Below are 23,571 nucleotides of genomic sequence, written 5' to 3'. Positions count from 1 at the left end.
TGCGCAACACACACACACAGCAGCAACAAACTAGGCACAACAAAAAAGAAACTCCACACAAAGTTATATAAAAAATAGCCTTTGTATTAGAAACATAATCACACATTTACACTGTGCCAACTGGCACTGGCAATATTCACAGGGGATTATATACAGGACCAGGCCAATCGGACCACGGTCAGAACCATCAGAACAGGTAAGTAAATATAAAATGCAACCAGTAACTACTGGTACCATAATGACCTTAGCATGTTCACATTCGCATTAGACACCATCCTAAAATATCATAACATGACATTAGGCGTAAGCAGTAGGCATAAAATACATTAGGCCCCAAACCTCATTAGCATAAACACATTACGTAATAGGCCTTACCAGCATAAACACCTTATGCAATAATCATGGTGCATAAATCACATTATACATACATCATTGTTGGCATAGCATCATGCATAAATCACAGTACGCCTAGACCGCATAGCCATATCTGTAGGCATAAACACATGAGGAAAGGGGCATCACATTAGGGCTTTGCACCCAACCAACAGTAAACCTGTCCCCCAGGCCAACTGGCCCTACACCGGGGCTCAAATGCCCTATGTCCAGAAAGTCAGGGCTCCTACAGGACCATCTACTGGCCCTCTGGCTGCCAATGCAGCAAACCAAAAAGTGTCCAATGGACTGGGACATGGGATGCAACTCACTCCTTCCTCACTCCCAAAAGAACTGCCCCCAAATGTTGCAGCTGCCCACGCGCTTGCGGTGCAGCTGAAGAGACAAGCACTGGCACCGTTGTGCCTTGTGAGCCCTGCTTAGGGCTCCAATCAGGCAAATGCCCCCGACACTGCAGCTGCATGCTGACTGGCGGTGCAGCTGAGAAAAAGTGACTACAGTCACCACGGAGCACAAATGGTAGCCCCGCTCCGGGAAAAATAAATGGCCCCAACGTTGCAGCTGCCCACTCTCCGGTGGGGCAGCTGTGGCAAAATGAGCCTGGCACCACTGTGCCCAATATGAGGCCCCTCTCGCCAGGGTCTCCCTCTGGTGCAACGGGCACCAGACATACTGGCCAGACTCAGCCCCCACTGGCAACAAGAAGATACGGCCCCCTCTGAGCCCCACTCACCGGGGCTCTCTGTCATGGCTCTCTGCTTCCTCCATTTTCCTGGGGCAGAGGGGTAAGGCACCGACAATATGCCCTGGCAGCCCCCTCTCTTCCGGGGCTTCTCCTGGTTATCGCCGTGCGCCTGGGACCCGCGCCGGAGTCTTGCTGGGAGCCCAGCGAGGCTCCAGTTTTCATCAAGGAGACGCGGGACTCTCCTCGTCTGTGAGAGCCCACCTACCACCCGGCAGCAACTCTTCCTGTGTTCCGATGGCCTCTGCACCGGATTGGCCACACACCGTCCTCCACCAGCAGGCTCTGCCGTCAGTCCGGCAGCTTGCCTGGCTTCCGGGCCACGGCGGTGATTCACTTCCCGATCTTGGCGGCAATATGGGGTAGGCTCCCGTTTGGAATAAAGACCATTGCGGGGTGGGCACCCGCTTACACCATTACAGCGCGGTGTGGGCACCCGCTGGCTAGATGTGCCAAGAGCGGGGTGGGCACCTGCCAATGAAGCATAAATGCGGGGTGGGCACCCGCCATGCTTAAGCACCAAAATGCAGGGTGGGCACCCGCTTGTAAGCACAAAACACGGGGTAGGCTCCCGCTCATCAAATATGCATAAAACACGGGGTGGGCACCTGCTCGGTACGCAAGAATGCAGGGTGGACACCCGCTCCACGGCATCAATGGGGAGGATCCCCACATCGAGATTCCCTCCCTCCAATTTGCAGCTCAGCGCTGCCAGGTTAAGCCATCAAATAAATGCTCCTCTTCCTAGGAAAGCAAAACACAGTGCTCACGAGGCGCTAGATGTCCCAAGATTCAAAAGCAAAGTTCAGGGGCACTGCTGGGCCCGGGGAGGCCAGCACACAGGGCCCTCCAGCAGGGAGGCAAGCCCCCATGGCGATTCCTCCTGGACCCCAGCAGTAGCAAGCCGCCAAAGGTCCAGGAACAGCACATTTTCATGGGGTATACACATTTTCCCTTTGTCTGTGCCAGCACAGGTCTTGGGGAACCAGCAGAAACTGGTTATGGGGGGAATTGGAGCACTGTGTTGACAGGGCTCCTCTTCTCTATTGTTAGGTGGGGGCTCATCATCAGACACACCGCAGGGGGCGGAGCCAGCATTCACCAGGCTAGGAACCGATCTATTCAGGGTCAGGGGATTACTCCTCCCTCTACTCCCTATGCAGATGTCCCATTCAGCCTAGTGCTGACTCACCCCGCCCCTCTTGGAGCCACACACACCTCCCAGCCCCTATCACTCACAAGCTAGACATGCAATTCACATCAGGCAGGCAGACACATAGCACACAAAAATGTCAACTTCTAAAAGTGGCATTTCTAAAATAGTTATGATAAATCTGCGCACACCATTGCATAGCATTTATTATCACTATTCCAAACATACCAAACTTGACCACGCTGCGCCTCCCATATCAGGAATTACCACTGAAACACTTATCAGGGAATCCCCAATGCATTCCTATGGGAGGGCAGCCCCACAGTAGTGAGAAACCAAAATGGCTGTTTGTCACTACCAGGACATGTCACACACTTAAGGTGCATGTCCTATCTTTAATCTGCAATTCACCCTGCCCATAGGGCTAGGTAGGGCCTACCTTAGAGTTGACTAATATGCAGTTAAAGGGGGGTCACGGACATGGCAACCACTTTAGGTGCCACATCACAGCGGCAGTAACACGGCGCGCACAGGCCCTGCAATGGCAGAGGCCTGAGATAGGTTTACAAGGCTACTTTGGTGATTGGCGCAATCAGCGCTGCAAGCCCACCAGTAGCATTTAATTTACCAGCCCTGGGTATCTGAGATACCACTTTACAATGGACTGACAGGTAAAATAAATAGGCCAAACAGGTGTAGACTAATCTTACCAACTTTAACTCAGAGAACCCACACACTTTACACTGGACAGCAGTGCTAAAAAGCCCAGAGGCGTAAAACCACCAACACCATGTCATCAAAAAGGCTAGGAAAAAGGCAAAATGTTTATGGATGACACTGCAAAAAGGGCCAAGTCCAGCAATCTCTTTATGCATATTCCTCTCCCAACCTCTTCCTTTCCCAAGAGAAGGCTAGTCCTTCCGAATAGGCCTATTATTCATCAATAGTCTTTGCACTACTACCTGGCCAGCAGAGTACCTACTTTGGCCCCCGCAGTGGAGTTGAAAGCCTGAGTTCCATTAGGTCTGACTCAGTGAAATACTGCACACTCAAAATATATTAATTAATGCACAAAGCTCAAATGCACTTGGAACTCAGGAAAAGTTACAAAAAGTCACATCCACAACTTTTCTGTGGTGCCAATCCAAAATTGGATGTTAAGCTAATTTTGCCCAAAAAGTAAAAACGACAAAGAACTATACACTTATGCTTGAGCAAAAAAGAAAGGACATGTTTTTGTTTGGATTCCCGAAAGAAATAGAATACTTTAATAGGCCTTGACTAATTTATTCTGATACCAACCTGGGACTTGGCTCCGCAAAATGTCAGACAAGACATCCTGCAGGAGTTTGCTTATGTGTCTATGTGTAACCAGTCTACAGCCTCATACCCAAGCTGAGCAGCAGCGAACCTTGTTTTAAATTGTGGATAGTAGTGATTATAGCTTAGAACCATTTTAAAAGAAGTTCAAAATGGGTAAGACAGCTTTTGGGGTAATGGCTCAACACAGAAGTCTACAAACCAGGGGGCATATTATCAAGGGCTGGCGATAACATTATCGCCACTTTAGCGTCCGTTTTCGGGCGAAAAGTGGCGATAATGTATCACTTTATTAACAAGGACACGCTAGCGTGTGTTTCCTTGCCTTAGCCTCGCCTCGCATCGCTAATGAGATGCAAGGTAGGCATGCCTCGTAAAACTTCTGTGTAAAATATCGCTAATGGGGCTTCGCGATATTTATAACGTGGCCCCGTCCGGTGTATCGCTGATCTTTTTCTCGCTAACTCGGCCTTAACGCAGGAATTTAACGTCTGTTAAATTCCTGATTAAGGCATACCTAACATGGGAGGTGGATTGTGGGGCTAAGACCACAGGGCCCTATTATCAACCATATAGCTGTTTTCCACAGAACATCGCTGGAAAACCAGCGTTGTTTCATGGAAAACGGCGATATCCCAGCTGGAATTTTTATCGCCTCGGTGATACGCGTTGTTAATAACGCGGTAACCGGGAGATAAATTCCAGCGATCGACGGCGATAAATAAAAAAGAGCTCAGCGTGCTTTGCGATATTTATCGCCGTCTATGGATAATATGCCTCCAGGAGATTCTACAGTGAAGCACACACATGACACACGAAGATCTGCCCGTGAGAATAGCTGTGGTGTGCAGAATTCCTATCATTTATTTTTGCGTAATTAAGAAATATTTTGGAAAATTCAGCAAAATTATGGCTATTTACACAAAATGTGAAACTGGCATTTGGGCTACATTTGGGCACAAAATGTGTCTTTGTGTCCATTTTGGAACACATTTCCCGATAAGAAAAACACAAAACTTTTAAGCACCACGAACAACAGCCTCTTGCGTTCTGTTGTTGGTGTTTTTCTCATGTGCATGCACTATATTTTTACTGAAAATGGTGTTCAGCTAAGCTATGTGGCATTAATGCATAATTTCTGAAATTTAGGATGACAAGGGTAATGTGAATGTACCGAAATTACATTAAATTACACTGACGTAATGCTAATTTTGCCCATGCCTAGTGAATTCGTAAGGCACCCCATTTGTGGAGCCAGACAGCAGTCTTATCAACCAGGAGCAGGATAAAAAACTCCAACCATGAAGAATCCTAGTACTTCCACCACCACCAGTAACCTCATGACCTAGTATCACGTAGGGGCAGTAGCCATCCTCAATAGGGTTGGGGGACACTTTAAGTGTGCGTCATTTCAACTGAACTAGCCTCTCATGAATAGACTCATGGTAAAATGTTGAGCATCTCAAAGTGCTTGAACATTGTCAATTGCACTGGTGTAAAAAATAAGGCAGGGTAAAGAAAAACAAATACGCGATTAGATTTCAGTCCCAACACTCGCCAAGAAGGTAGGAAATTGAACATGAGGATTGAATAGGTGTTTATTAATGGAATCCAACATTGAACCTCTAAGATGACTACAGTAGGTAACTATTGTGCTTCACATGATATTATGCAATGGCAACAGCACATAAAAGAAAAAATCCAAAATGGCCTCTGTGTTTTACGCAGGAAATCTCTTATCTTGATTTCAGATGGTCTACAAGAAGAACTGTTGAATGATTTATTTAGTGAAAGGGAGTTTAAGTGAGAGGGTTGGGGAATACAGAAACATTCATTTTGGGAAAAAGTATCTCATTCAGTTGCAGCCAAGATTCCTGATGTTGCTGGCAACTACTGTGTCCTTGTGTATAGTATGAAAACCCACCCCTTTACATGCTTTCATAGATGAAATGCTAGCATAAAGGAAAAACATGTGAATTTTCATAGACAAATCACATCTTTGTAAGTACCACAGCTAACCTCTTTCATAAATAAATCTGAAACCCCGTTCACGGTGCCCATGGTTAATCAGGAGCTACTGGGTCCAAAAGTGGGATATGTGACCTTTGGCTTCTGATGTTCCGGTACCCAACCTAGTACGGGCTCTGAGTAGCTGACCCAAGAACTACCCCTTCAGTACTTGACTCTCAATGGTAGAGCGGGTCAAGCAGTTCAAGGATCTTCAGGGAAAGATTGATGCAAGGAGTGGAGGCTCACAACTCAAAGTAACCCCATGTTCCCCAATAATGTGATTGTCCAGTCCAATACTGATTTTAATTAAAAAACACCATTTATTATGTATGCAAGACACAACATAATAAATAATACACAGTCTCCCTTTAAGGATAATGCCCTAGCCCTAAACTGGGTAATAATTCCTTCCTGTGGATCCCTTCTCATCTCCCTTTCTGTCCAATCTGATTCTTTGTCCCAGGGTGGAACTTGGGAGGTGACTCCAGGTGCTGCCCACACTAGCATATGCACCAAAGTCTGGCTTTGGCCCTCCCCAGTGTGCTTGTTAGTCATTGGCCAACACTGGGGAGGATTGGAAAGGCCCCTCTGGTGCTTTGCACCAGAGAGTTTCCTTTTTTTCTGCAGCTCAAGCTGCTCAAAAACAGCTTCTAGAGTGGTCTGAGATTAGTTTTATATTTGTAATGGTGATCAGCGTGCAGGGTGCGCTGAAATCTGTACTTCTGAAAGTGAAGATACAACAAGCCAATGAGCTTTATTTACTTTCACTTAATCAGTTCTCAGGGGCATATCTCAGTCCCCCAGGAACAGATTTTATTAGGAGCAGTCCCGTTTGACAGAGGAGAATCACCTCTTTCCAATGGTATCCATGCCCAGTGGATCCCTGCTTGGGTATTGTCTTAGGAGATTGAACCTGAAGCAGGGATGTACCCACTAGCCACCAGTGTTATATTTCCAAGTTAGGCCCATGTAGCGCAGCAGTTTATTTCTTGCATTGTCCTCACAAAATAAACTTTTCTGCTGTGACCTTTTGCACATATTTGCATGCACAACCATGTTGGATTTGTTTCCCTGAAACTAAACTAGTGCACAGACCCAGCTTCCCACAACATTATCACAATGCCCTGAACATCATGTACAAGGTCTTGATTTGCACCATGTACAAATGTCATCACTATCTTCATCCACGGGGGGACAGGGCTATCAACATATCCATACCATCACTTATCTATACGTGCATCGAAAGGCTGCTTTCTATTATAAAAGATGAGCATCCCGACAGATTAGCAGAGGAGGCACTTCCGCAGACACCGAGGGTACGTGCATGCTGAGAAATCATCATGCAGTGGTAAGACATCTCGTGAGGGGTGTCCATTTCGTGACCAAGACGGGGTCCTTCATTCTCTCCCATCAGGTAATGGGGTTGGGTTGTCCCTTGTGGGGATTCTTGGCTCTACACCTACGCACACTCTAGGTACACTTAATTCAACCCAGATCTGTGACTGGGGGTGAGTGTCTGAAAAGTTTCAGCGCTCCATCCATCATCTCCTTGTGCTTGCTTTATTAATCATTTCAGCACATGTATTCTATTAAAGAATAACGTTGGTTTAATAAAAATATTAAAAACATCCCACTGTGTGTTCTCTGTATACTAAGTGAGCATGAGTGACTGAGCAAAATGTTGTGTACTGTTTCCATGATCTCTGAGGGGACAGGGTTGTCAGGTTCAGTGGTTGCCAGAAACCATTCCCTCCCTAGTAGGTTAGGGGGACTTATGGTGGCACTGTGAGCTAGCTGGTCTATAGGCCAACATATCTTGCGAGAGTGTACGGAATCAGACTTGACACAAGCCCCTAGTTTATGTTGACTAAACAATGTGCAGATCCTATGGATTAGTAGGAACTACATGACAGGGATAGGTGGAGTGGTCCCTTTGGCAAGAACTTGTGCTCCTCCAAACCCCCCCCCCCTCAGTCTTTCAGTATTTCTGCCCCCCAAGTATGTAGATGAGAGTGATTACCCACAATCAGCACCTCTGGTGGCAGAAAGCTCATTAGGTACCAGGAAATATTTTATTTTAAAAAACACATAGAGGTGGGAGCTGTCCACCAATGCATGGCCACCCCCACCCCAATTCATATGGCAACAGCCTTTTTGACCCCCCAGGGGTGGAGATGGGGGTGACTACCCACAATCCGCCCCCGGGGCAGAAAGCCCACAAGCCACCAGGGATTTTTTTTAAATAAAATTTTAAGAGTGGGGGCTGCCCATGGCCATGCCCTCATTCCAAATGCATATTACAACAGTTTTTCTGGCACTCAGATGTGCATATGCGGGTGATTACCCCAATCTGCCCTCCCCCGGGGGGGGGGGGCAAAAAGACACCCAGTTACCAGGTTATCTTTTAAAATAAAAAAATAGAGGTGGGGGCATGGCCATTATGGGAATGGTCATGCTCCAGGTAGACAGTCTTTTGGTATTCCCTGGGGGCTGATGGGGGTATCCTCCCCCCAACCTACCCGCACACTAGAGTCAGAAAGCCCACTAGACACTAGGGAATATTTTTAATTAAAAAATATGGGTGGGGGCTCCCTCACAAGGGCTCCCATTGACCTTGGTTTGATCCATTCTTGTCACGAGCACTAGTTCCAGCCACACAAGAGATGCACCTTTTTATCAGCACAAGAGGGGAAACGGAAGTTGGTGGGATTTTTGTGGATTCCGGAAATTTCCATCACAGAAATGTAAGGTAAATGTGTGATTTCAGACAAAGTTTAAGATTTGGTGGGCATTGTGGGTAAGAAAACCTCATGGGATGCAAGCAAGGCTCAGTACTCTGGAATCCCCTGGTTTTCTAGTTTTTAAAAAATGTCTGAGGTTCGTAGGTTTTGAATAGGTGATGCCACATCAAAGCCCCAAATACCGTAGCTACCCTATTGCCTATTTCTCAACGTAGAATTGTAGGGCCTTTTGAGTCATGGTCTTGTGGCCCTCCCACACAAGTGAGGTAATGTTCTTCTTGGGGGACAAATGGGAAATCAGTGTGGTAGGAAATATGTGGCTCTCTACCGATTCCAGAACTTTCCTCCACAGAAATGTGTGGAATATATGTGAGTTTTACTAAAGTTTGACCTTTTTCTCTGTAATATTACCTAATGAAAGCCATGCAAGTACTGCACCCCTACACTCTCTCGGTTGTCTAGTTTTCTGAAATGTGTGGATTGGCTAGGTTTCCCTAGGTATCGGCTGAACTGGGGCCCAAAAACCACAGCTTCCCACTTTGAAAAAAAGGATCAGTTTTGAGTGGAAACAGGTACTGTATCCATGTTGTATTTTGGTCTGTTTCCTGTTGCAGGCACTAAGCCTAACCACACAAGTGAGGTACCATTTTTATTGGGAGGCTTCGGGGAATGGTGGGTGGAAGGACGTTTGTGACTCCCTGCAGATTCCAGAACTCTCCATCACAGAAATGTGAAGTAAATGCGTTTTTGTGTGAGGGTTGAAAGGGATTCTGGGATGAAAAAAAAAACTGGTGAGAGTCATGCAAGTCACCACACTATGGATTACCCCAGGTGTCTAGTTTTAAAAAATTTGCAATTTTGCCAGGTTTCCCTAGGTGCCAGGTGATCTAGGGCCATAATCCAAACCTACCCACTTTTTAAAAAAAAGGACAGCTTTGAGAGGACAAATGTGATATATCTATTTTGTGTTTTGGCATGTTTCCTGTCACAGACTCAAGGCCTACCAACACAAGTGAGGAATCATGTTTATTTCGGAGACATGGGCAGCATGCAATAGTAGAACATTTGTTTTTACCAATTGGATTTCACTACATTTGTGCCTTCCAAATGTAAGTCAGTGTGTAAGAAAGCAGACTTTCAAAAACTACCCTCTAAATCATATGATAAGCACAGGTACCCAAAAATTCAGAGATGTACAAATAACCACAGCTCCTAAACACCATATCATATATCCATTTCAGAAATACATAGGTTTCCTTGATATCCATTTTTTTTTCATTGGTCTATTCTCGGTACACAATGAAAATCGATTATATGATGCAGCTCAGTTGTTAGCCCTGGGTACATTGGGTTCATGTAGAACCTACAAACCCTATTTATCCCCACCAGCAGAAGAGTGTAGTGGACATAATGCTATATTGCTTTTGTAAATTGCCCATCATGACCAACCGTTAGTTTCTTTGGGAAAACCTTGAGGGATCTATACATATGACCCAGGCTAAATGTAAAATTGTGTCTACTTTTCAGAAATCTATAGCTTCCCTGGATCATCCACTGGTTTCTCAATAGTTTCCACCACAAACTGGAAGTAGGTTGAGAGTACAAAAAATAGGAAAAATGGGCCATCGCTTTAAAAAATGCCTAAACTGTGGTAAGAAATGTGCAGTACTTTTCAGATCTGCATGTCCCTTAAGGCTGTGAAGATGGTGACTTTAGCACTGCCAACTGTTTGTTTATGCCACTTTTAGGAAAAATAACAGCCACTTTTATTCAAAGCACTTGTTTCCTATCCTATTTTTCCCCAAACACTTAAAATGTAGCAATATTTTTTTGTCTAATTTCTCAGTCCCCTCCAGGGGAATCCACAAACCCTGGGTACCTTTAGAATCCCTGTGATGTTCGAGAAAAGGATGCAAATTTGGCATTGGTACCTTAAGTTGAAAAAAGGTTATAGAGCCCTAAGTGCAAACTACCACAAATAGCCAAAAAGGGCTCAGCACTGGGGGGAAGCCCAGCAGGTAAGGGGTTAAAGTCAACTCTTGGGTGGTTGATCGCCTACCTAGCAAAAGGCTCCAAAGGGCCTGTAGCATTGATTCAGTCTTTTTTTTTGCAGTGCAGAACATTTATAGAGACCATTACAGTATGAATAATCAAGTTTGATAGGTTACAGCAACAGCGGTCTCAAATCAATTCAATTGAAGCAGCAATATGTAGTATAGTACAATAAATGTACAACAAAGAAAGGGGGAAGTTAAGAACATGGAAAAAATGTTGTGGGGGAAGAACAGTCGCTCTATATAGGAGGGACACAGGGGTCCTTGCAATGATAACTCCAGACAGTAATCAAAAGGTGACCAGGCGATGGCCATTAAGCTCCCATTCAGCTCTGCTCCCATAGAGGGTGCTCACGTGGGAGGGAACAGATCTCAATCGACCAAATTGGTCTTGTGCAAACTGAACTCATCTATTGTGGCTTCTCACAGCTGAATCAAGAGGGGACCAGATATCTTTAGGGCGTGAACTGATTGGCATTAAGTCTCAATATGACGTTAATTGATCTTGGCAATAAGCTGCGTCTCTAAGCCAGTCATTCAGTCTGGGGAGTGGGCGACGAATCCAGCAGATCGCCACCCATCTTTTGCCCGAAAGGAGAAAAAGAGCAGTAAATTTCAGTAAATCAGGGGAACATCTTTAACATAGTCCATAGTGCAACATGGGGGGGGTGTTCTATCTGCAGACCAGTAACCTCATCAATGACTTCGAAAATGGACTGCCAATAGCGTTCTATTCCAGGGCAAGCCCAGGCAGCTCAGGATTCTGAACATCGGATGCACTGAGCCTCATCTAATTGTACTAGTTTAAATAGACGCCCCAGGGTCTTATAAAATCTGTAAAAAAAAAAAAAATGCAGTAGTCGGAGCCCATAATTTGATGATAACGCTCTTGCCTGAGCGCAGCAGAAGTTTCACTGGGCCTCAGAAATAGAGATGCCCAATTAGTTCTCCCACTCCTGCCGCACTGTAGGAATCTGAACCGGCGCAGAGTGCCGCATTCCAGAGTACAATCTGGTTATGAACTTATGCGGCGAAGGGTTCCCAAGAAGATCTTAAAGCACCTGTAGTAGACAGGTGCCATGGGGAACGAAATAGAAGTAGCTCGTATGGCCGCTTTCAATTGGTAAAAGATGAACCTGTCTAAGACAGTTGAATCGCAGTCTTGCAGAGTTTACTGCAGAGTGATAAAAGAGACTTCTGGGAACATGGCTCCCATAGTGGTAAGTTGTGGCCATCGTAATCTGTTGCATGTGCCAGCATCTTGTGTGAAGGGAAAGGGGGGTGTCTAGTCGAGAAATCGAGGGGTCGGAAAAAACGTCCAGTCCTGCACACTTACTCAGCTCGTGCCATGCCCAAACAGTACAGCCAACCGAATCAAGCGCCATTCGAGGTCACCTGGGAATTGATATAACACCTTGGGAAGTGGGAAAGGCGCAGCATGATCATGCTTAGGCACAGTTTTGGACAAAGTGGAACAGAAAATTTTGCCAGACAGGCGCGATAGCTGTGTGCTTGGTAGGGTAGCAAACGACGCCCCCGCTTACGTTTAATTGTTTACCTAGGTGCCGATTGGGCATGGCGCACAACCAGTCTGCACGCACTCTGAAGTATAAATGGACAAGTTTTGTTTAATTATTGAGAATAAATGTGTGCATCCTACCCCCAATGTTGAATTAGGCACAGTTTGGGCCATAAACTTAGTAGGGTATAACCAAAAGAATGCAAACTGCGCCTGTGCAGAGTTACAATAGAGATCCATGTCTGGTGGGCCCAGTCCACCCTGCTCAAAAGGAAGAGTGAGAACTTCCCAGGTGCGCCTTGGCTGACTCTCATCTCATGCTAGCGCCACTAGGTGAGACGGGAGTTGGCGTCAAAAGCAGAGGGGAAGTGGGAATAGAAGATTGATGAACAAATATAAGAATTAGGGTGAAACAACCATCTTTGCAATGGCTAATCTCCCCGCGATAGAAAGCGGGAGACTGGTCCAGTCTACCACCCGGCTCTCCAGGCTGTCCATTAGATGGACATAGGTTTACCTCCAGAGGTCATCCATTGTGCGACTCAGCCATATCCCCAACTATTTTATTGGACCGCTTGCCCATTGTAAAGGAAATTCCGATGGGAATTCTGCAGTTGCCTCTGTGAGCGGAAAACCCCCCCCACTAATTTCACCTAGTTGATGGAGATCCTGGAAAGCCCACCAAATGTGGTAAATTCTCTTATGAGGTGATCTACGTTCTTGGCTGGATCTTTAACCTACAAAGTGACATCATCTGCATAGTTGGATAACAGAACAACTCGAGGGGTGAAGGCCAATCCACGATGCACGTGGTGTTTGCGAAGGCAAGCCTCAAAGTGCTCCATAGCTATAGCAAAAAGTATGGGCGAGAACAGGCATCCCAGCCATGTCCCACGCAAGACTGAGAAGGGGGGATAGATCACTCCATTGGCCTTTAGGCAAGCCATTGGTTTAGAGTAAAGAAGACCTAGGGGCATATTATCAAGGGGCCGCGATAAAATTATCGCCGCTTTAGCGTCCATTTTCGGGCGAAAGGAGGCGATAATTTTATTGCATTATCATCAAGGACACACTAGCGCCTGATTCCTTGACTTAGCGCCCGTTTTCCACACGCCTCGCCTCGTATCAATAGTGAGATGCAGAGGAGGCGTGTCTGTGAAAACAACATGGGATAATATCGCAAAGGCAGCTTCATGATATTATCAACGAGGGGTAGCGAAATTTGAAATTGCGTTAAGTATGCCTTAACGCAGGAATTTAACGTCTGTTAAATTCCTGACTAAGACATACCTAACATGGGGGGTGGATTCTGTGGCTAAGGCCACAGGCCCTAACATCAAGGATATCGCCGTTTTCCATGGAACATCGCTGGTTTTCCAGCAATGTTCCATGGAAAACACCGCTATTGCTGGAATAATTATCGCCATTGCGCTATGCGTTGTTAATACAGCGCTAGCATGCCGATAATTTCCAGCGATAGCCTGCAATAAAAATCCTCACGCTAAGAGCGGCCAGCGATAATTATTGCTGCCGCTTGATAATATGCCCCCAAGTAATTAGATACATTATGGACTGAGTCCTAGGCGGGCCAGTAAAGTGAATAGGTATGACCACTCAAGTGAATCAAGTGGCATCAAGGAAAATCTAAGCTGCACTCAAGGAGCGTTCTATACCAGAATAATTGCAAAAAAAAGTGCGTATGTTATGCGTTGTGGCCCTACCGGGCACAAACCTCGATTGATTTGTGTGTGTTATGAGAGGAAGTAGGGGAAGTAGTCAAGAAGCTATCAATTTGGCAAGAATTTTATTGTCCACGTTAATCATGGATAACAGTCTTTGACTCGCAACGCTGCAGGGTCTTTTTCTGGTTTTCGAATAGTGACTATGAGTGCCTCACGAAGAGATGGGGGCAGTTTTCCTCTCTCTAGTGATTCACTAAACATGCTCATGAGATGAGGTGCCAAAAGGGGTGCACATTCTTTATAAATTGCGGCTATTAGACCATCTAAGCCAGGGGCCTTGTCCACAAGAAGGGCACTAATAGCCTGTAAAATGTCCTCCTCCATTAAGGGCTCAACCAAAAGTTTGTGGTGGCCATCTTTCAGCCGGAACAGCTGGACTGAGTTGAAGATGGAGTCAAGGTCCTGAGGGGCCTGTGATTGGGTTGAGGTGTAAAGCAATGAGTAGAAATTAGCGATCTCATAGTGTACTTCCATTAGGCCAGCACCCAGCTCATCCTCATTGGTACAAAGTTCATTTATATAGTTACTAGCCCAGGGTTTGTGAAGAATACCTGCCAAGGTTTCGCCTGCTCGGTCTCCCTCACCATGCCACCTAGTGTACCCTCTTTTCCTAGATAATGAATCGCCCTCTGCGCTGTCTCCTCAAATTCGTTTGTCTTACTACGAATGTGGGCAAGTGTGTCCGGTCTGCTATCAGCAAAGTATTTGAGGTCAAGCTCACTAATCTCATCCTAAAGTTGTTTTACCTCACCCCGAATCGACCTCAAAACTCTGGCTATGCATTCCCCTCTCATGACAGATTTAAATGCTTCCCACAGCGTTAAGTGAGAATCCACTGTGCTTCATGTGCAACATATTCCACTATAGCTGTACGGATACCATACTTGAAAACCTGATCTCTCAGTGCCCCCACGGCGATTGCAACAAGTGTGCATGAGAGGAAAAATCTGATGGAGAAGAACTTAAGGAGCACAGTTGAGTGATCTGTGAAAGATCTCGGTAAATGGGGCGCCTCAGCAGTCCAAGTGTCCACATCTTGCAAGGCAAGCCAATAGTCGAAGCATGACCATGACAAATTTGCTGAGGCCACCCAAGTTCCCTCCTCGCTATCCTATGTCTTCCCCTCCAGAGGTCAGTCAAGTCATTATCAGCCATTATGGTCTGCAGTTGCGCTGCCGCTCAAGGGTGGGGGAGACGGGAGTCACCAGATCTGTCCAACAGTGGGTCTAGGATCAATTTAAGGTCTCCTCCCCATATAATCAGGCCACGATCAAGCATATACGCAAGCCTCCAAGTTTCAGCAAAGAAACTAGTGTCGTCCATGTTTGGGGCCATAGATAGATATTATCCTGAGGGGAACACCCTGTAGGGTGCCAGAGAGCATCAGACAGCTCCCCTGTTGATCACATAGAGCCGTACACATATGCTAGGGAAAACCCATTTTAATGAGTTTAGCAACTCGTGGGCTTAATTTGACAAAATTATCAGCTGCCCTGGGGCTGGTGAAGTACGTAGTTTTACCTGCATGAAAAATATGCAATTTGGCCAGGCATAAGAGTGAATATTTAGCATCTGTTTTGAGGAGATAACATTTAAATGCTAGGAAGTCTTGCTGGACAGCCACTGTGAAATCAGGATAAAAGTATGTATTGTTCCCTTGATAGGAGATCGTCTGCTGGTCTCTAGCTAGTCTGAGCACCATATCTCTGTAATATAAGAACTGTGCAATAATTGTGCATGGCGCTGACCCAGGTGGAGGCCTCAGGCCCAGTAATCTGTGCGCTTGCTCCAATATGCAGACAATAGACAGCGCTTCTCCAAAAAGGGTCTTCAGCGTCTTCTCCACGTAATCTTTCTTACGGTTCATCACAGTAGATTCCGGAATTCCGATTATTCTGAGGTTGTTCCATCTGGACCTGGCCTCCAAATCCTCATTCTTGTTGCGAATCAGTCCCAATGCCTTTTCCATATGGAGCATTTTCTCTTTTGCTGTGGTGTTGTCATCCTCCACCGTTGACGTGCATTGCTCTAGTTGACTAGTACATTCATCGTGACATGCCACTTTCTCCTTAAGGCGATCAATTCTGTCAGCCAGCAGGTCTATGTTGTCGTCTACGGCCTCTGTTTTGGGTCCAAAAATAATGCACGTATATAAAATTCCTGGTGTGATCCTTCGGCACCCCCAGTGGTTGGGGGAGGATTCCTCTAGGTGAGCTTCCAATATGCGGGGTTGCTTACGTTGGTTGAAAGACAACTTGGATTGCCTGGTGTCCAATTTCGCCATTGTGGTGGCAATGTCATGCCAGTACACAGTGGTGCTATCATCACCCAGCTTCTCCACTGCGGTCCCACCTCACCCCGAACAAAGCACACTCCGGGGCATGAGAAGACTGCACTCTCAAGTGCTCTGTGGGTATAGCGACAGAGGAGGGGTGTCCACCCCAAAAAGGGTCCAAAGACCATCAGAAAGTGAATGATGGGTGCCTGCAGAGGGATCCAGGTCCCATCTCTCCCCTGCTGTACCCACCAGAGGAAACAGATAGGCAAGCTCCAAAGTGCCGCAGAATGATCCTCAGATACCCAGGTGGCATGTTCTACGCTGCACAAGATGCCATTCTTCCATGCAATTTACTCTTGCTTTGCAATTTTATACATTCTGCTCACTTTTCTGGTATCAATGTACTCACGTGCGATCCGCTTACATTGGTCTGACATACACTGCCCTCACCAGCATTTAAGTTGTTTTCAAATTGTTTTCCGCCAGAGCTAACTTTCATATGTCTCTTTTTCTTTTTTCATCTTTTATTCCCTCCCATGGTTTTATTTATTACAGGCAAAATGTATACAGGCATACCATCATTAATGTCCTGATGATGATCCTATATCTTTTGTAAGGATCGAAACGCTGTTGACTTGTGGTACGCCATATACACCTCTTTATTTAATACTTATTATGTGTAATGGTGTCTCCACTATAATTTGTTTGTCCTACCAAAATGTATCTCATACAAACAAATTACTCTGCCTGAGCCTTTTTGTTTCATGTTGTACATCCTTCCCACTAAGTTGGATACAGGCTTGTGTCCCACTGTATTTGTTTCTTGCTGAATTCTTTGTATATTTAAGCAACTATATATTAAAAACACCTGTCCAGCTGAACAGCTGTAAAATATAGTACTGATTGGGTCTACATTTATTGTTTGCTCTTATTAATCCTTGTCTAGGGACCACTGTCTTTAGAAATAATTGATTACCCAAGGTCCCTGACCAACCTTATTTGGGTTCCCTTGTTCTTCATACCATTCTTCCATGCAATAGCATTGTCCAAAAGGAAGGTCCTCCTGGGTCCCACTCACCATCTGAAAGGGTCAGACATCGACCACTAACTTACAATAGAGTGCCCGGGGGTGCGGCTCTCACCTCAAGTTTTGTTGTTGGGCCCAGTGTCCACCTAAAGCCAGGGACAACGCCTCTTGGCCACTCGGTGCCGCCTGTCTTAAGAGCAAGCGAAAGCAGCTCATACAGTTTCTCTGCTCAACAGCAGAAGGTGATGCGCCTGCAAACCACTGAGGCACGTACTGCACCCTCAGTCTCAGGGCAGCACCAGGAGCCACCAGGCAGTCTAGGGAACAGGTGTCCCTGGTCAGGCCTCCCCCACCCCCACACCGGACCAATGGCATGGCTCATGCTCCTCCACTACATCAGGCAGGGGAGTGATGACAGAACAAAGACTTCGGGTGTCAGGTCGTCACACCCTCACCCTCAGCACACCTAATCGGTAGCCCAGGCCTATGCCGCCAGCAGGGCATACCACAGCAGCCGGCAAGCCTCCACAAAGGGAATTGGTCCACTCATTGCCTGCCGGGTCCCCACAGTCCACAGTCACCACTGCATTCCTCACACCGGAGCTGCTCTTCCTCTGCCACCCATATCCACATCATGGGCCAGCTTATCCTGCAAGGCCACGGGGCTAGGCCTCAAGCAGCCAGTTAACTGCCAGGGCCGCTACCAAAGTTTTGGCAAAATAAATAAAGGGACCCCCAAGTCCAACAGCATAGGGGGAGTCTCTGGTGCCGAATAGCGCAGATGCAGCCTACAAAAGCAGATAAATGGCAGATGATCTCTCCAGTCTGCATAGCCTCATGGAATAATGGCCGTCTTGCTGCCGGGCTCTCTAGCGCCCCCCACCACCGCATCGCTCCAGTTTTACCGACAGTGTCATCCAAGTGCCCGGAAGCTCATCTCCCCTCGCAGTTCCACAGTGAACTGCGTGCACTTCTCTCTCCCACGTTCAGGGGGGCAGCACTTACAGGTGGTCGCAAACCGCAGCAGCCTCCAGGCACAGCAGCTCCTTCTTTGCAGTCCTCCCAGGTAATTGGATGCAGCAGTAGCCTTTTTCAGGCCAGCTTCTGGTCTTGTTTCTGAGTCCCTCCACAGATTGCGGGGACTTCTCCGACACAACCACAGCCCCAATGGCCCTAGTGGCCCCTCATACATGTTCACTCACATACACCCACCAAATCAATATGCAAATAAAAATATAGAAAGCCTCACTGGAATTAAGCAATCTCAGTGGCAATGGGCGATGACCCGGTAGACTTCAGTGGCCCGCACCTGGTATATGGGGGCTCATAAACACAGGTAACTGTCCCAAAAAGATCATTTCAATGGGGTGATTGCCTGAAACTTCATGGCAGTCCCAACAGGGTTTCTTGAATTCCGCCAGAGGGAGGATCATGTGTGTGCACCATGTTTTAGGCCTGTCTCAGGCTAATGTGGTCTGCTTAGAATGGCAGAGGTGGACCGCGCACTACCCATGTAAAGGTAGATGACTATTGCCTTTACCAAGAGTTAAATGACATGAGCACAATGGTGGCAGCATTTTGTGTTCAGTAGAATCAGTAATGTGAACAGGACTTTTAACCTGTGTCACTAGAGTGAGGCCCTTTGGTACACCTGTGTAAAGTTATGTGGCTCACCCTTGGCCTGCATGGAGTCAGTGTAATGCCAGGCAGCACATGTTACTTGCATGTGCGTGCTAGGTTGCATGTGTGTGTCTGTGTATTGTACATAACATGGAGGCCTGTGGGTTCTATTTTGGAAGTGCAGGACCTGGAGAGGCTGGGGAGGTGAGGACTAAAACCCACATGTGCTGAAAGGAGATGAGCAGAGCAACCACTCTGCACATCAAAGGGCTCCTTGCTTCCAGGAAGAGTTACTGGTCAGTGGGACCTCCACTCTTGTCGTCAGGGAGATGGTGGGACTGATACGACTGATACAACAGTGGAGTGCAATACCAGTCCCAAATGGAACGGGTGCCTCACACTCTGCTCACTGGGATTCTCTTGCCAGAATCCCCACGGGGCACCTCAAGGCATTTACCTCCTGCAGACTGCTGGTGCTTCAGGCACAGTGCAAATGTTCTTGGTTCATGGGTGATGGTCCCTCACCCAGATTGGAGATTGGCAGACATTGGTCCCCAGTCCTAGTTCCAGCATCAAAGAAGACTTGGTAAATTTATCTTTCTAAAACACATATGTGATTTAGTGTCCAGTGCTTGAAATTCAGGTTGGTGTTGCGCTCTCCTCTGCACTGCCATTTGTCAACGGGACAGTCTTCCACAGCAGGAGGAGCGGCTCTTACTTCGAGTGCTCCACAACTCAGGGTAAAGGAGTAACCGGGAATCACACCTTTGTTGACTGAAATATGCTTATTAAGGTTCGAAGGACTAAGAATGTCCCTTTATCAGATTCAGTGGTAGTTCCAGTCGTAAATGTAAATGTATGTGTCTTGTAAAGCGCACTGCTGCCCTGAGGCGTCCTGGCGCTGCAGACCGCTGGGGAACCCGTCCTGTCTATCCCTGTGAGATGGTCCCTCCTGGGTATCTCTAAGGTGAAACCAGGCATCCCCGGCAAATGTGGGGGGGCCGTTGTGGAGATGAGGCAAGCTAATGCCCAGAGTTGCCGGGTGTGATCCCTGGTTAGAGTAGGCACTGAGGCGAGAATTATCGAGTCCGCTGGCCCTGGTCCACGACCCTGCCATGTCGGGAATTGAACCCTGGTCCCGGGCCGTTCTCTGTTTCCGGGTCTGCTGCCTCTAACCAGTGAGCCACACCACTCCACTGTTGTATCAGTCGTATCAGTCCCACCATCTCCCTGACAACAAGAGTTGAGGTCCCACTGGAAGCAAGGAGCCCTTTGATGTGCAGAGTGGTTGCTCTGCTCATCTCCTTTCAGCACATGTGGGTTTTAGTCCTCACCTCCCCAGCCTCTCCAGGTCCTGCGCTTCCAAAATAGAACCCACAGGCCTCCATGTTATGTACAATACACAGACACACACATGCAACCTAGCACGCACATGCAAGTAACATGTGCTGCCTGGCATTACACTCACTCCATGCAGGCCAAGGGTGAGCCACATAACTTTACACAGGTGTACCAAAGGGCCTCACTCTAGTGACACAGGTTAAAAGTCCTGTTCACATTACTGATTCTACTGAACACAAAATGCTGCCACCATTGTGCTCATGTCATTTAACTCTTGGTAAAGGCAATAGTCATCTACCTTTCCATGGGTAGTGCGCGGTCCACCTCTGCCATTCTAAGCAGACCACATTAGCCTGAGACAGGCCTAAAACATGGTGCACACACATGATCTGTGTTCGCCCACGACCAAACGTCCCTACAAAGGATCCAGATATTGGTGCAGCTGCGGCACTCAGAGCTGAGGTGCATGTCCGGCACCATGCCGGGCACTTATCTGTCCCAACAAATAGATTCATTCAACATGCTTACACGCTCATGCACATGAGTGCACGTTGACAAACATACAAGTATACATGCTCATGCACAGACACCCGCCAATGTATCATCATGCAAATAAAAATGTAAAAAGGGCCACTGGAATTCAGAGACCACGATTTTTTGGGGAATGTAATTCTGGAATGACTGCACTTGCCACGTAATGAACTATATGCTGCATAGTTTAGCTCATACTAGCTTCAATGGATCAAAAGTTCCTAAAAAAGAATTCCCATAGGTGTCACACAGTGGCAGACCCTTTGCAAAAGACACCAGAATGAGTCAGATAAATGTGTTCACCTTTCCTTTGTGGATTGTCGCATTCAGGTGTTTAATTAGTACTAATGAGGTGAAATATGTGCCTAAACTATATTAATGTGCGTCACAATAGAATAATAGCAAAATAATACTGCCAAACCAATTGCCACGTTATCCTGCATAGTTTGCCTCTTCGTGACGTATTATTTAGTCAACCCTGCAGCATAATTTGCTCTTCTATTGCCGCATAATTACATTGCCCATTTATTATTATTTTATGTATTTATTAAGCGCACACATTTATTATTATTATTATTTTATGTATTTATAAAGCGCCCACATCAACCTCAGGGGGACATCCCGGCGCTAGACCCATACAAGGAAGCTCTGCAGATAAACACCAATGCCTGCATTTAAGTTAGGAAGAAAACAAGCACACACACACCTTTATCAGTATGACTTACAAACACACACACACACATCCGCACACACAGACACCTGTATCAGTATGACTAACTTTTGCTGAATTAACAGTTTTGGAGGGTGCATGACAGCAAACGTCTTGAGAAATTAGACACTGGGTGGATGTCATGAACCACCGAGGTATGAACAGGCCACGCGCTGAACACATGAAAGATGAGCTCACTGTTGATTTACTGCAACAATAAATCCGCCGAGCGATTCAGGGCAAACCTTCTATTATCCTCCTGACCCTCGTCAACACTTTGTCTCAGAAATTTCCATGGGCTCAGTTTAACCCGCAGCAAGCATGAATAATGCAGAGGCAATCACAGAGCGCTCATATCTGTCTTTTTCTCGTTTGTTTCTTTTCCTGCAGCTTGTCCTGTTTCTGCCACTGTTTACACTATCTCAGATATCTCCTGGAGACGCTGTTTGTTCACAAGTTCTCTGCGGGGCACACTCCTCTGAAAAATATGATAAAGGTGAGATTCGGATTCATCACGCCATGCGAGATGGGAAAAAAAACAGCTCGCGCCAAATGGCCCCTTCGGGAAGAAATGCTATCATGAACTTGAGTGTTTTTTTCCCCACAAACGCTGCCCTAATGTTAAATGGAAAAATGAAAGAGACCGGTTGCATCTCGGGTGCCATCGGGCAGGTACTGTTGAGGCATTTCACACCGTTGTCTGGGCATCTGTTCCTTTCACTTGTCACTCTGACAGTTCCCTCGTTTACTGTGCTGTCTTGCGTGAACACTTCTGTTTTTGTATCAACAGCCTCAGAGAGATAAGAAAAACTGAAATATTACTTTTTGGGCTTCGCCCTTTATAAAGGCTGTCCTCTCTGCCTTTCATAGGGCGCCCTATGTGCAATAAATCACAGCTCTGCCTCTTTTAGCTTATTTATTTTCAAATGTATGTTTATTTTCCTCTGGCATAGGACAAGGTAAGTAAGAAAGTAATTTTTATTATGCATGAATAATTAAAACCGTAGCATACACATGATAGTAAAATTCCATAATAATGCAATGAATAAAAACAGTGTTTAAAAGTTCATCAAAGTGCGTTGTTTTTAAAACTCGCATTTGGACGTTGCGCTCTACAACAAAGTGCATTGTGCGTCAAGGTGAACTGATCCAATAAGTACTGTGCCAATATTAGCGGCCATCGTTTTATGTCTGCTAAAGCGGCGATAATGGGCTTGATAATATGCCGCAGAGAATTCCAATAGAAGCCCATGTTCTGGTGTGAACCTGAGCTTCTATTGGAATTCTCAAAGGCATATTATCAAGCCCATTATCGCCGATTTAGCTGCCGTTTCCTGCCGCTAAAGCGGCGATAATTTTAACGCCATTCTCGATAATATGCCCCTTCGTCTAGTTGGTTGTGGGTCCATGAGGTGTAGTGGCGGAAGCGGCAAGGACGGGTGGTGATGACGGATCAGCCCTGCTATTTTTTTTTTTTGTTTAGCCGATGTGCAATAATGATGCTTGTTTGAGTCTCACAGTTAATATATCAAAGAATTTTGTGAGCCTGCAGTTTAGCTGCGTCTCAGCCGGATTGAAGCACTGTTTTACTGCCTGCCTGCATGTCCTGATGCCATTCTGCTTGAATATTGGTCGAAGTAGGATTCTTCTTATGTCCTTTAAGTTGGGGCAAATGCACATGACGTGCACCAGGTCTTCAACTCCTCTTGCGCATAAGCGGAAGGACTGCGGTCCTGAGCTCCTTTCCCATGGCGGGAGGTGTGGGAGAATCTGTAAGTTGCCTAGTCGCAAATTTAGGAACATTTTTTTTTGTCCTCGTTTTGACTCCCACTTTGAAGTAAGGTTGTGGTTTAAGAACTTCATAGTCGCTAAGCACTATCAAACTATGAGCCCTTCTGGCTAGTGTTGCCTTATCTTCTAGAATGGATACCCTTTTTGTTACATTTGTCACAGACTTTTTGCATCTCTGGTGATCTGTGGGTATGTCCCAAAGGTCGGTCAGTTCCGATAGCTTTAGGGAATCAGACAGGTACGTCCTAGGACAAGGGGAAGCAGGTTATGCTACATTGAGATTACACATCTCACCCCATCTCAATTAATAAGTGAAACAAGCTTGATGGAATGAAGTGGACCGCGCCAGAACTTAATTTGCTTTTTTTTAAAACCTATATAATGCACTTCCTGTCTTTATCTCACTCCTTCGGGATCTTTTTTCATCCCTGTTTCAACCACTTGTCACTGTTATCCTGTCTTTCTCTTCATCCTGTTTTCTTTCTTTTCGGCCATTTTCTTTCTTTCTCTGTGACAAAGCCTGATGAATTAAAATAGGGTCCCAAGATGCGAGTGCCGGGGGTGTCCACCACCCACAGCCGTCTACATAAATTCAGCACT

General features: G+C 46.3%; 1 protein-coding gene across 1 annotated transcript in view; it reads left to right on the top strand.

Moving 5' to 3' along the window:
* TECRL (trans-2,3-enoyl-CoA reductase like) overlaps window positions 1-23,571 on the top strand; it is a 659,246-nt gene that overhangs the window by 339,994 nt on the left and 295,681 nt on the right. The window contains exon 6 of the mRNA XM_085641139.1: window positions 21,571-21,676. Within this exon, the coding sequence (XP_085497265.1) occupies window positions 21,571-21,676 (106 nt within the window). The remainder of the gene's footprint in view (window positions 1-21,570; window positions 21,677-23,571) is intronic.

Source organism: Triturus cristatus, chromosome 2_2, assembly GCF_964204655.1.
Source record: "Triturus cristatus chromosome 2_2, aTriCri1.1, whole genome shotgun sequence".
Taxonomy (NCBI): domain Eukaryota; kingdom Metazoa; phylum Chordata; class Amphibia; order Caudata; family Salamandridae; genus Triturus; species Triturus cristatus.
Note: the sequence above shows the minus strand (reverse complement) of the source record. Positions and strands in the feature narration are given on the sequence as shown.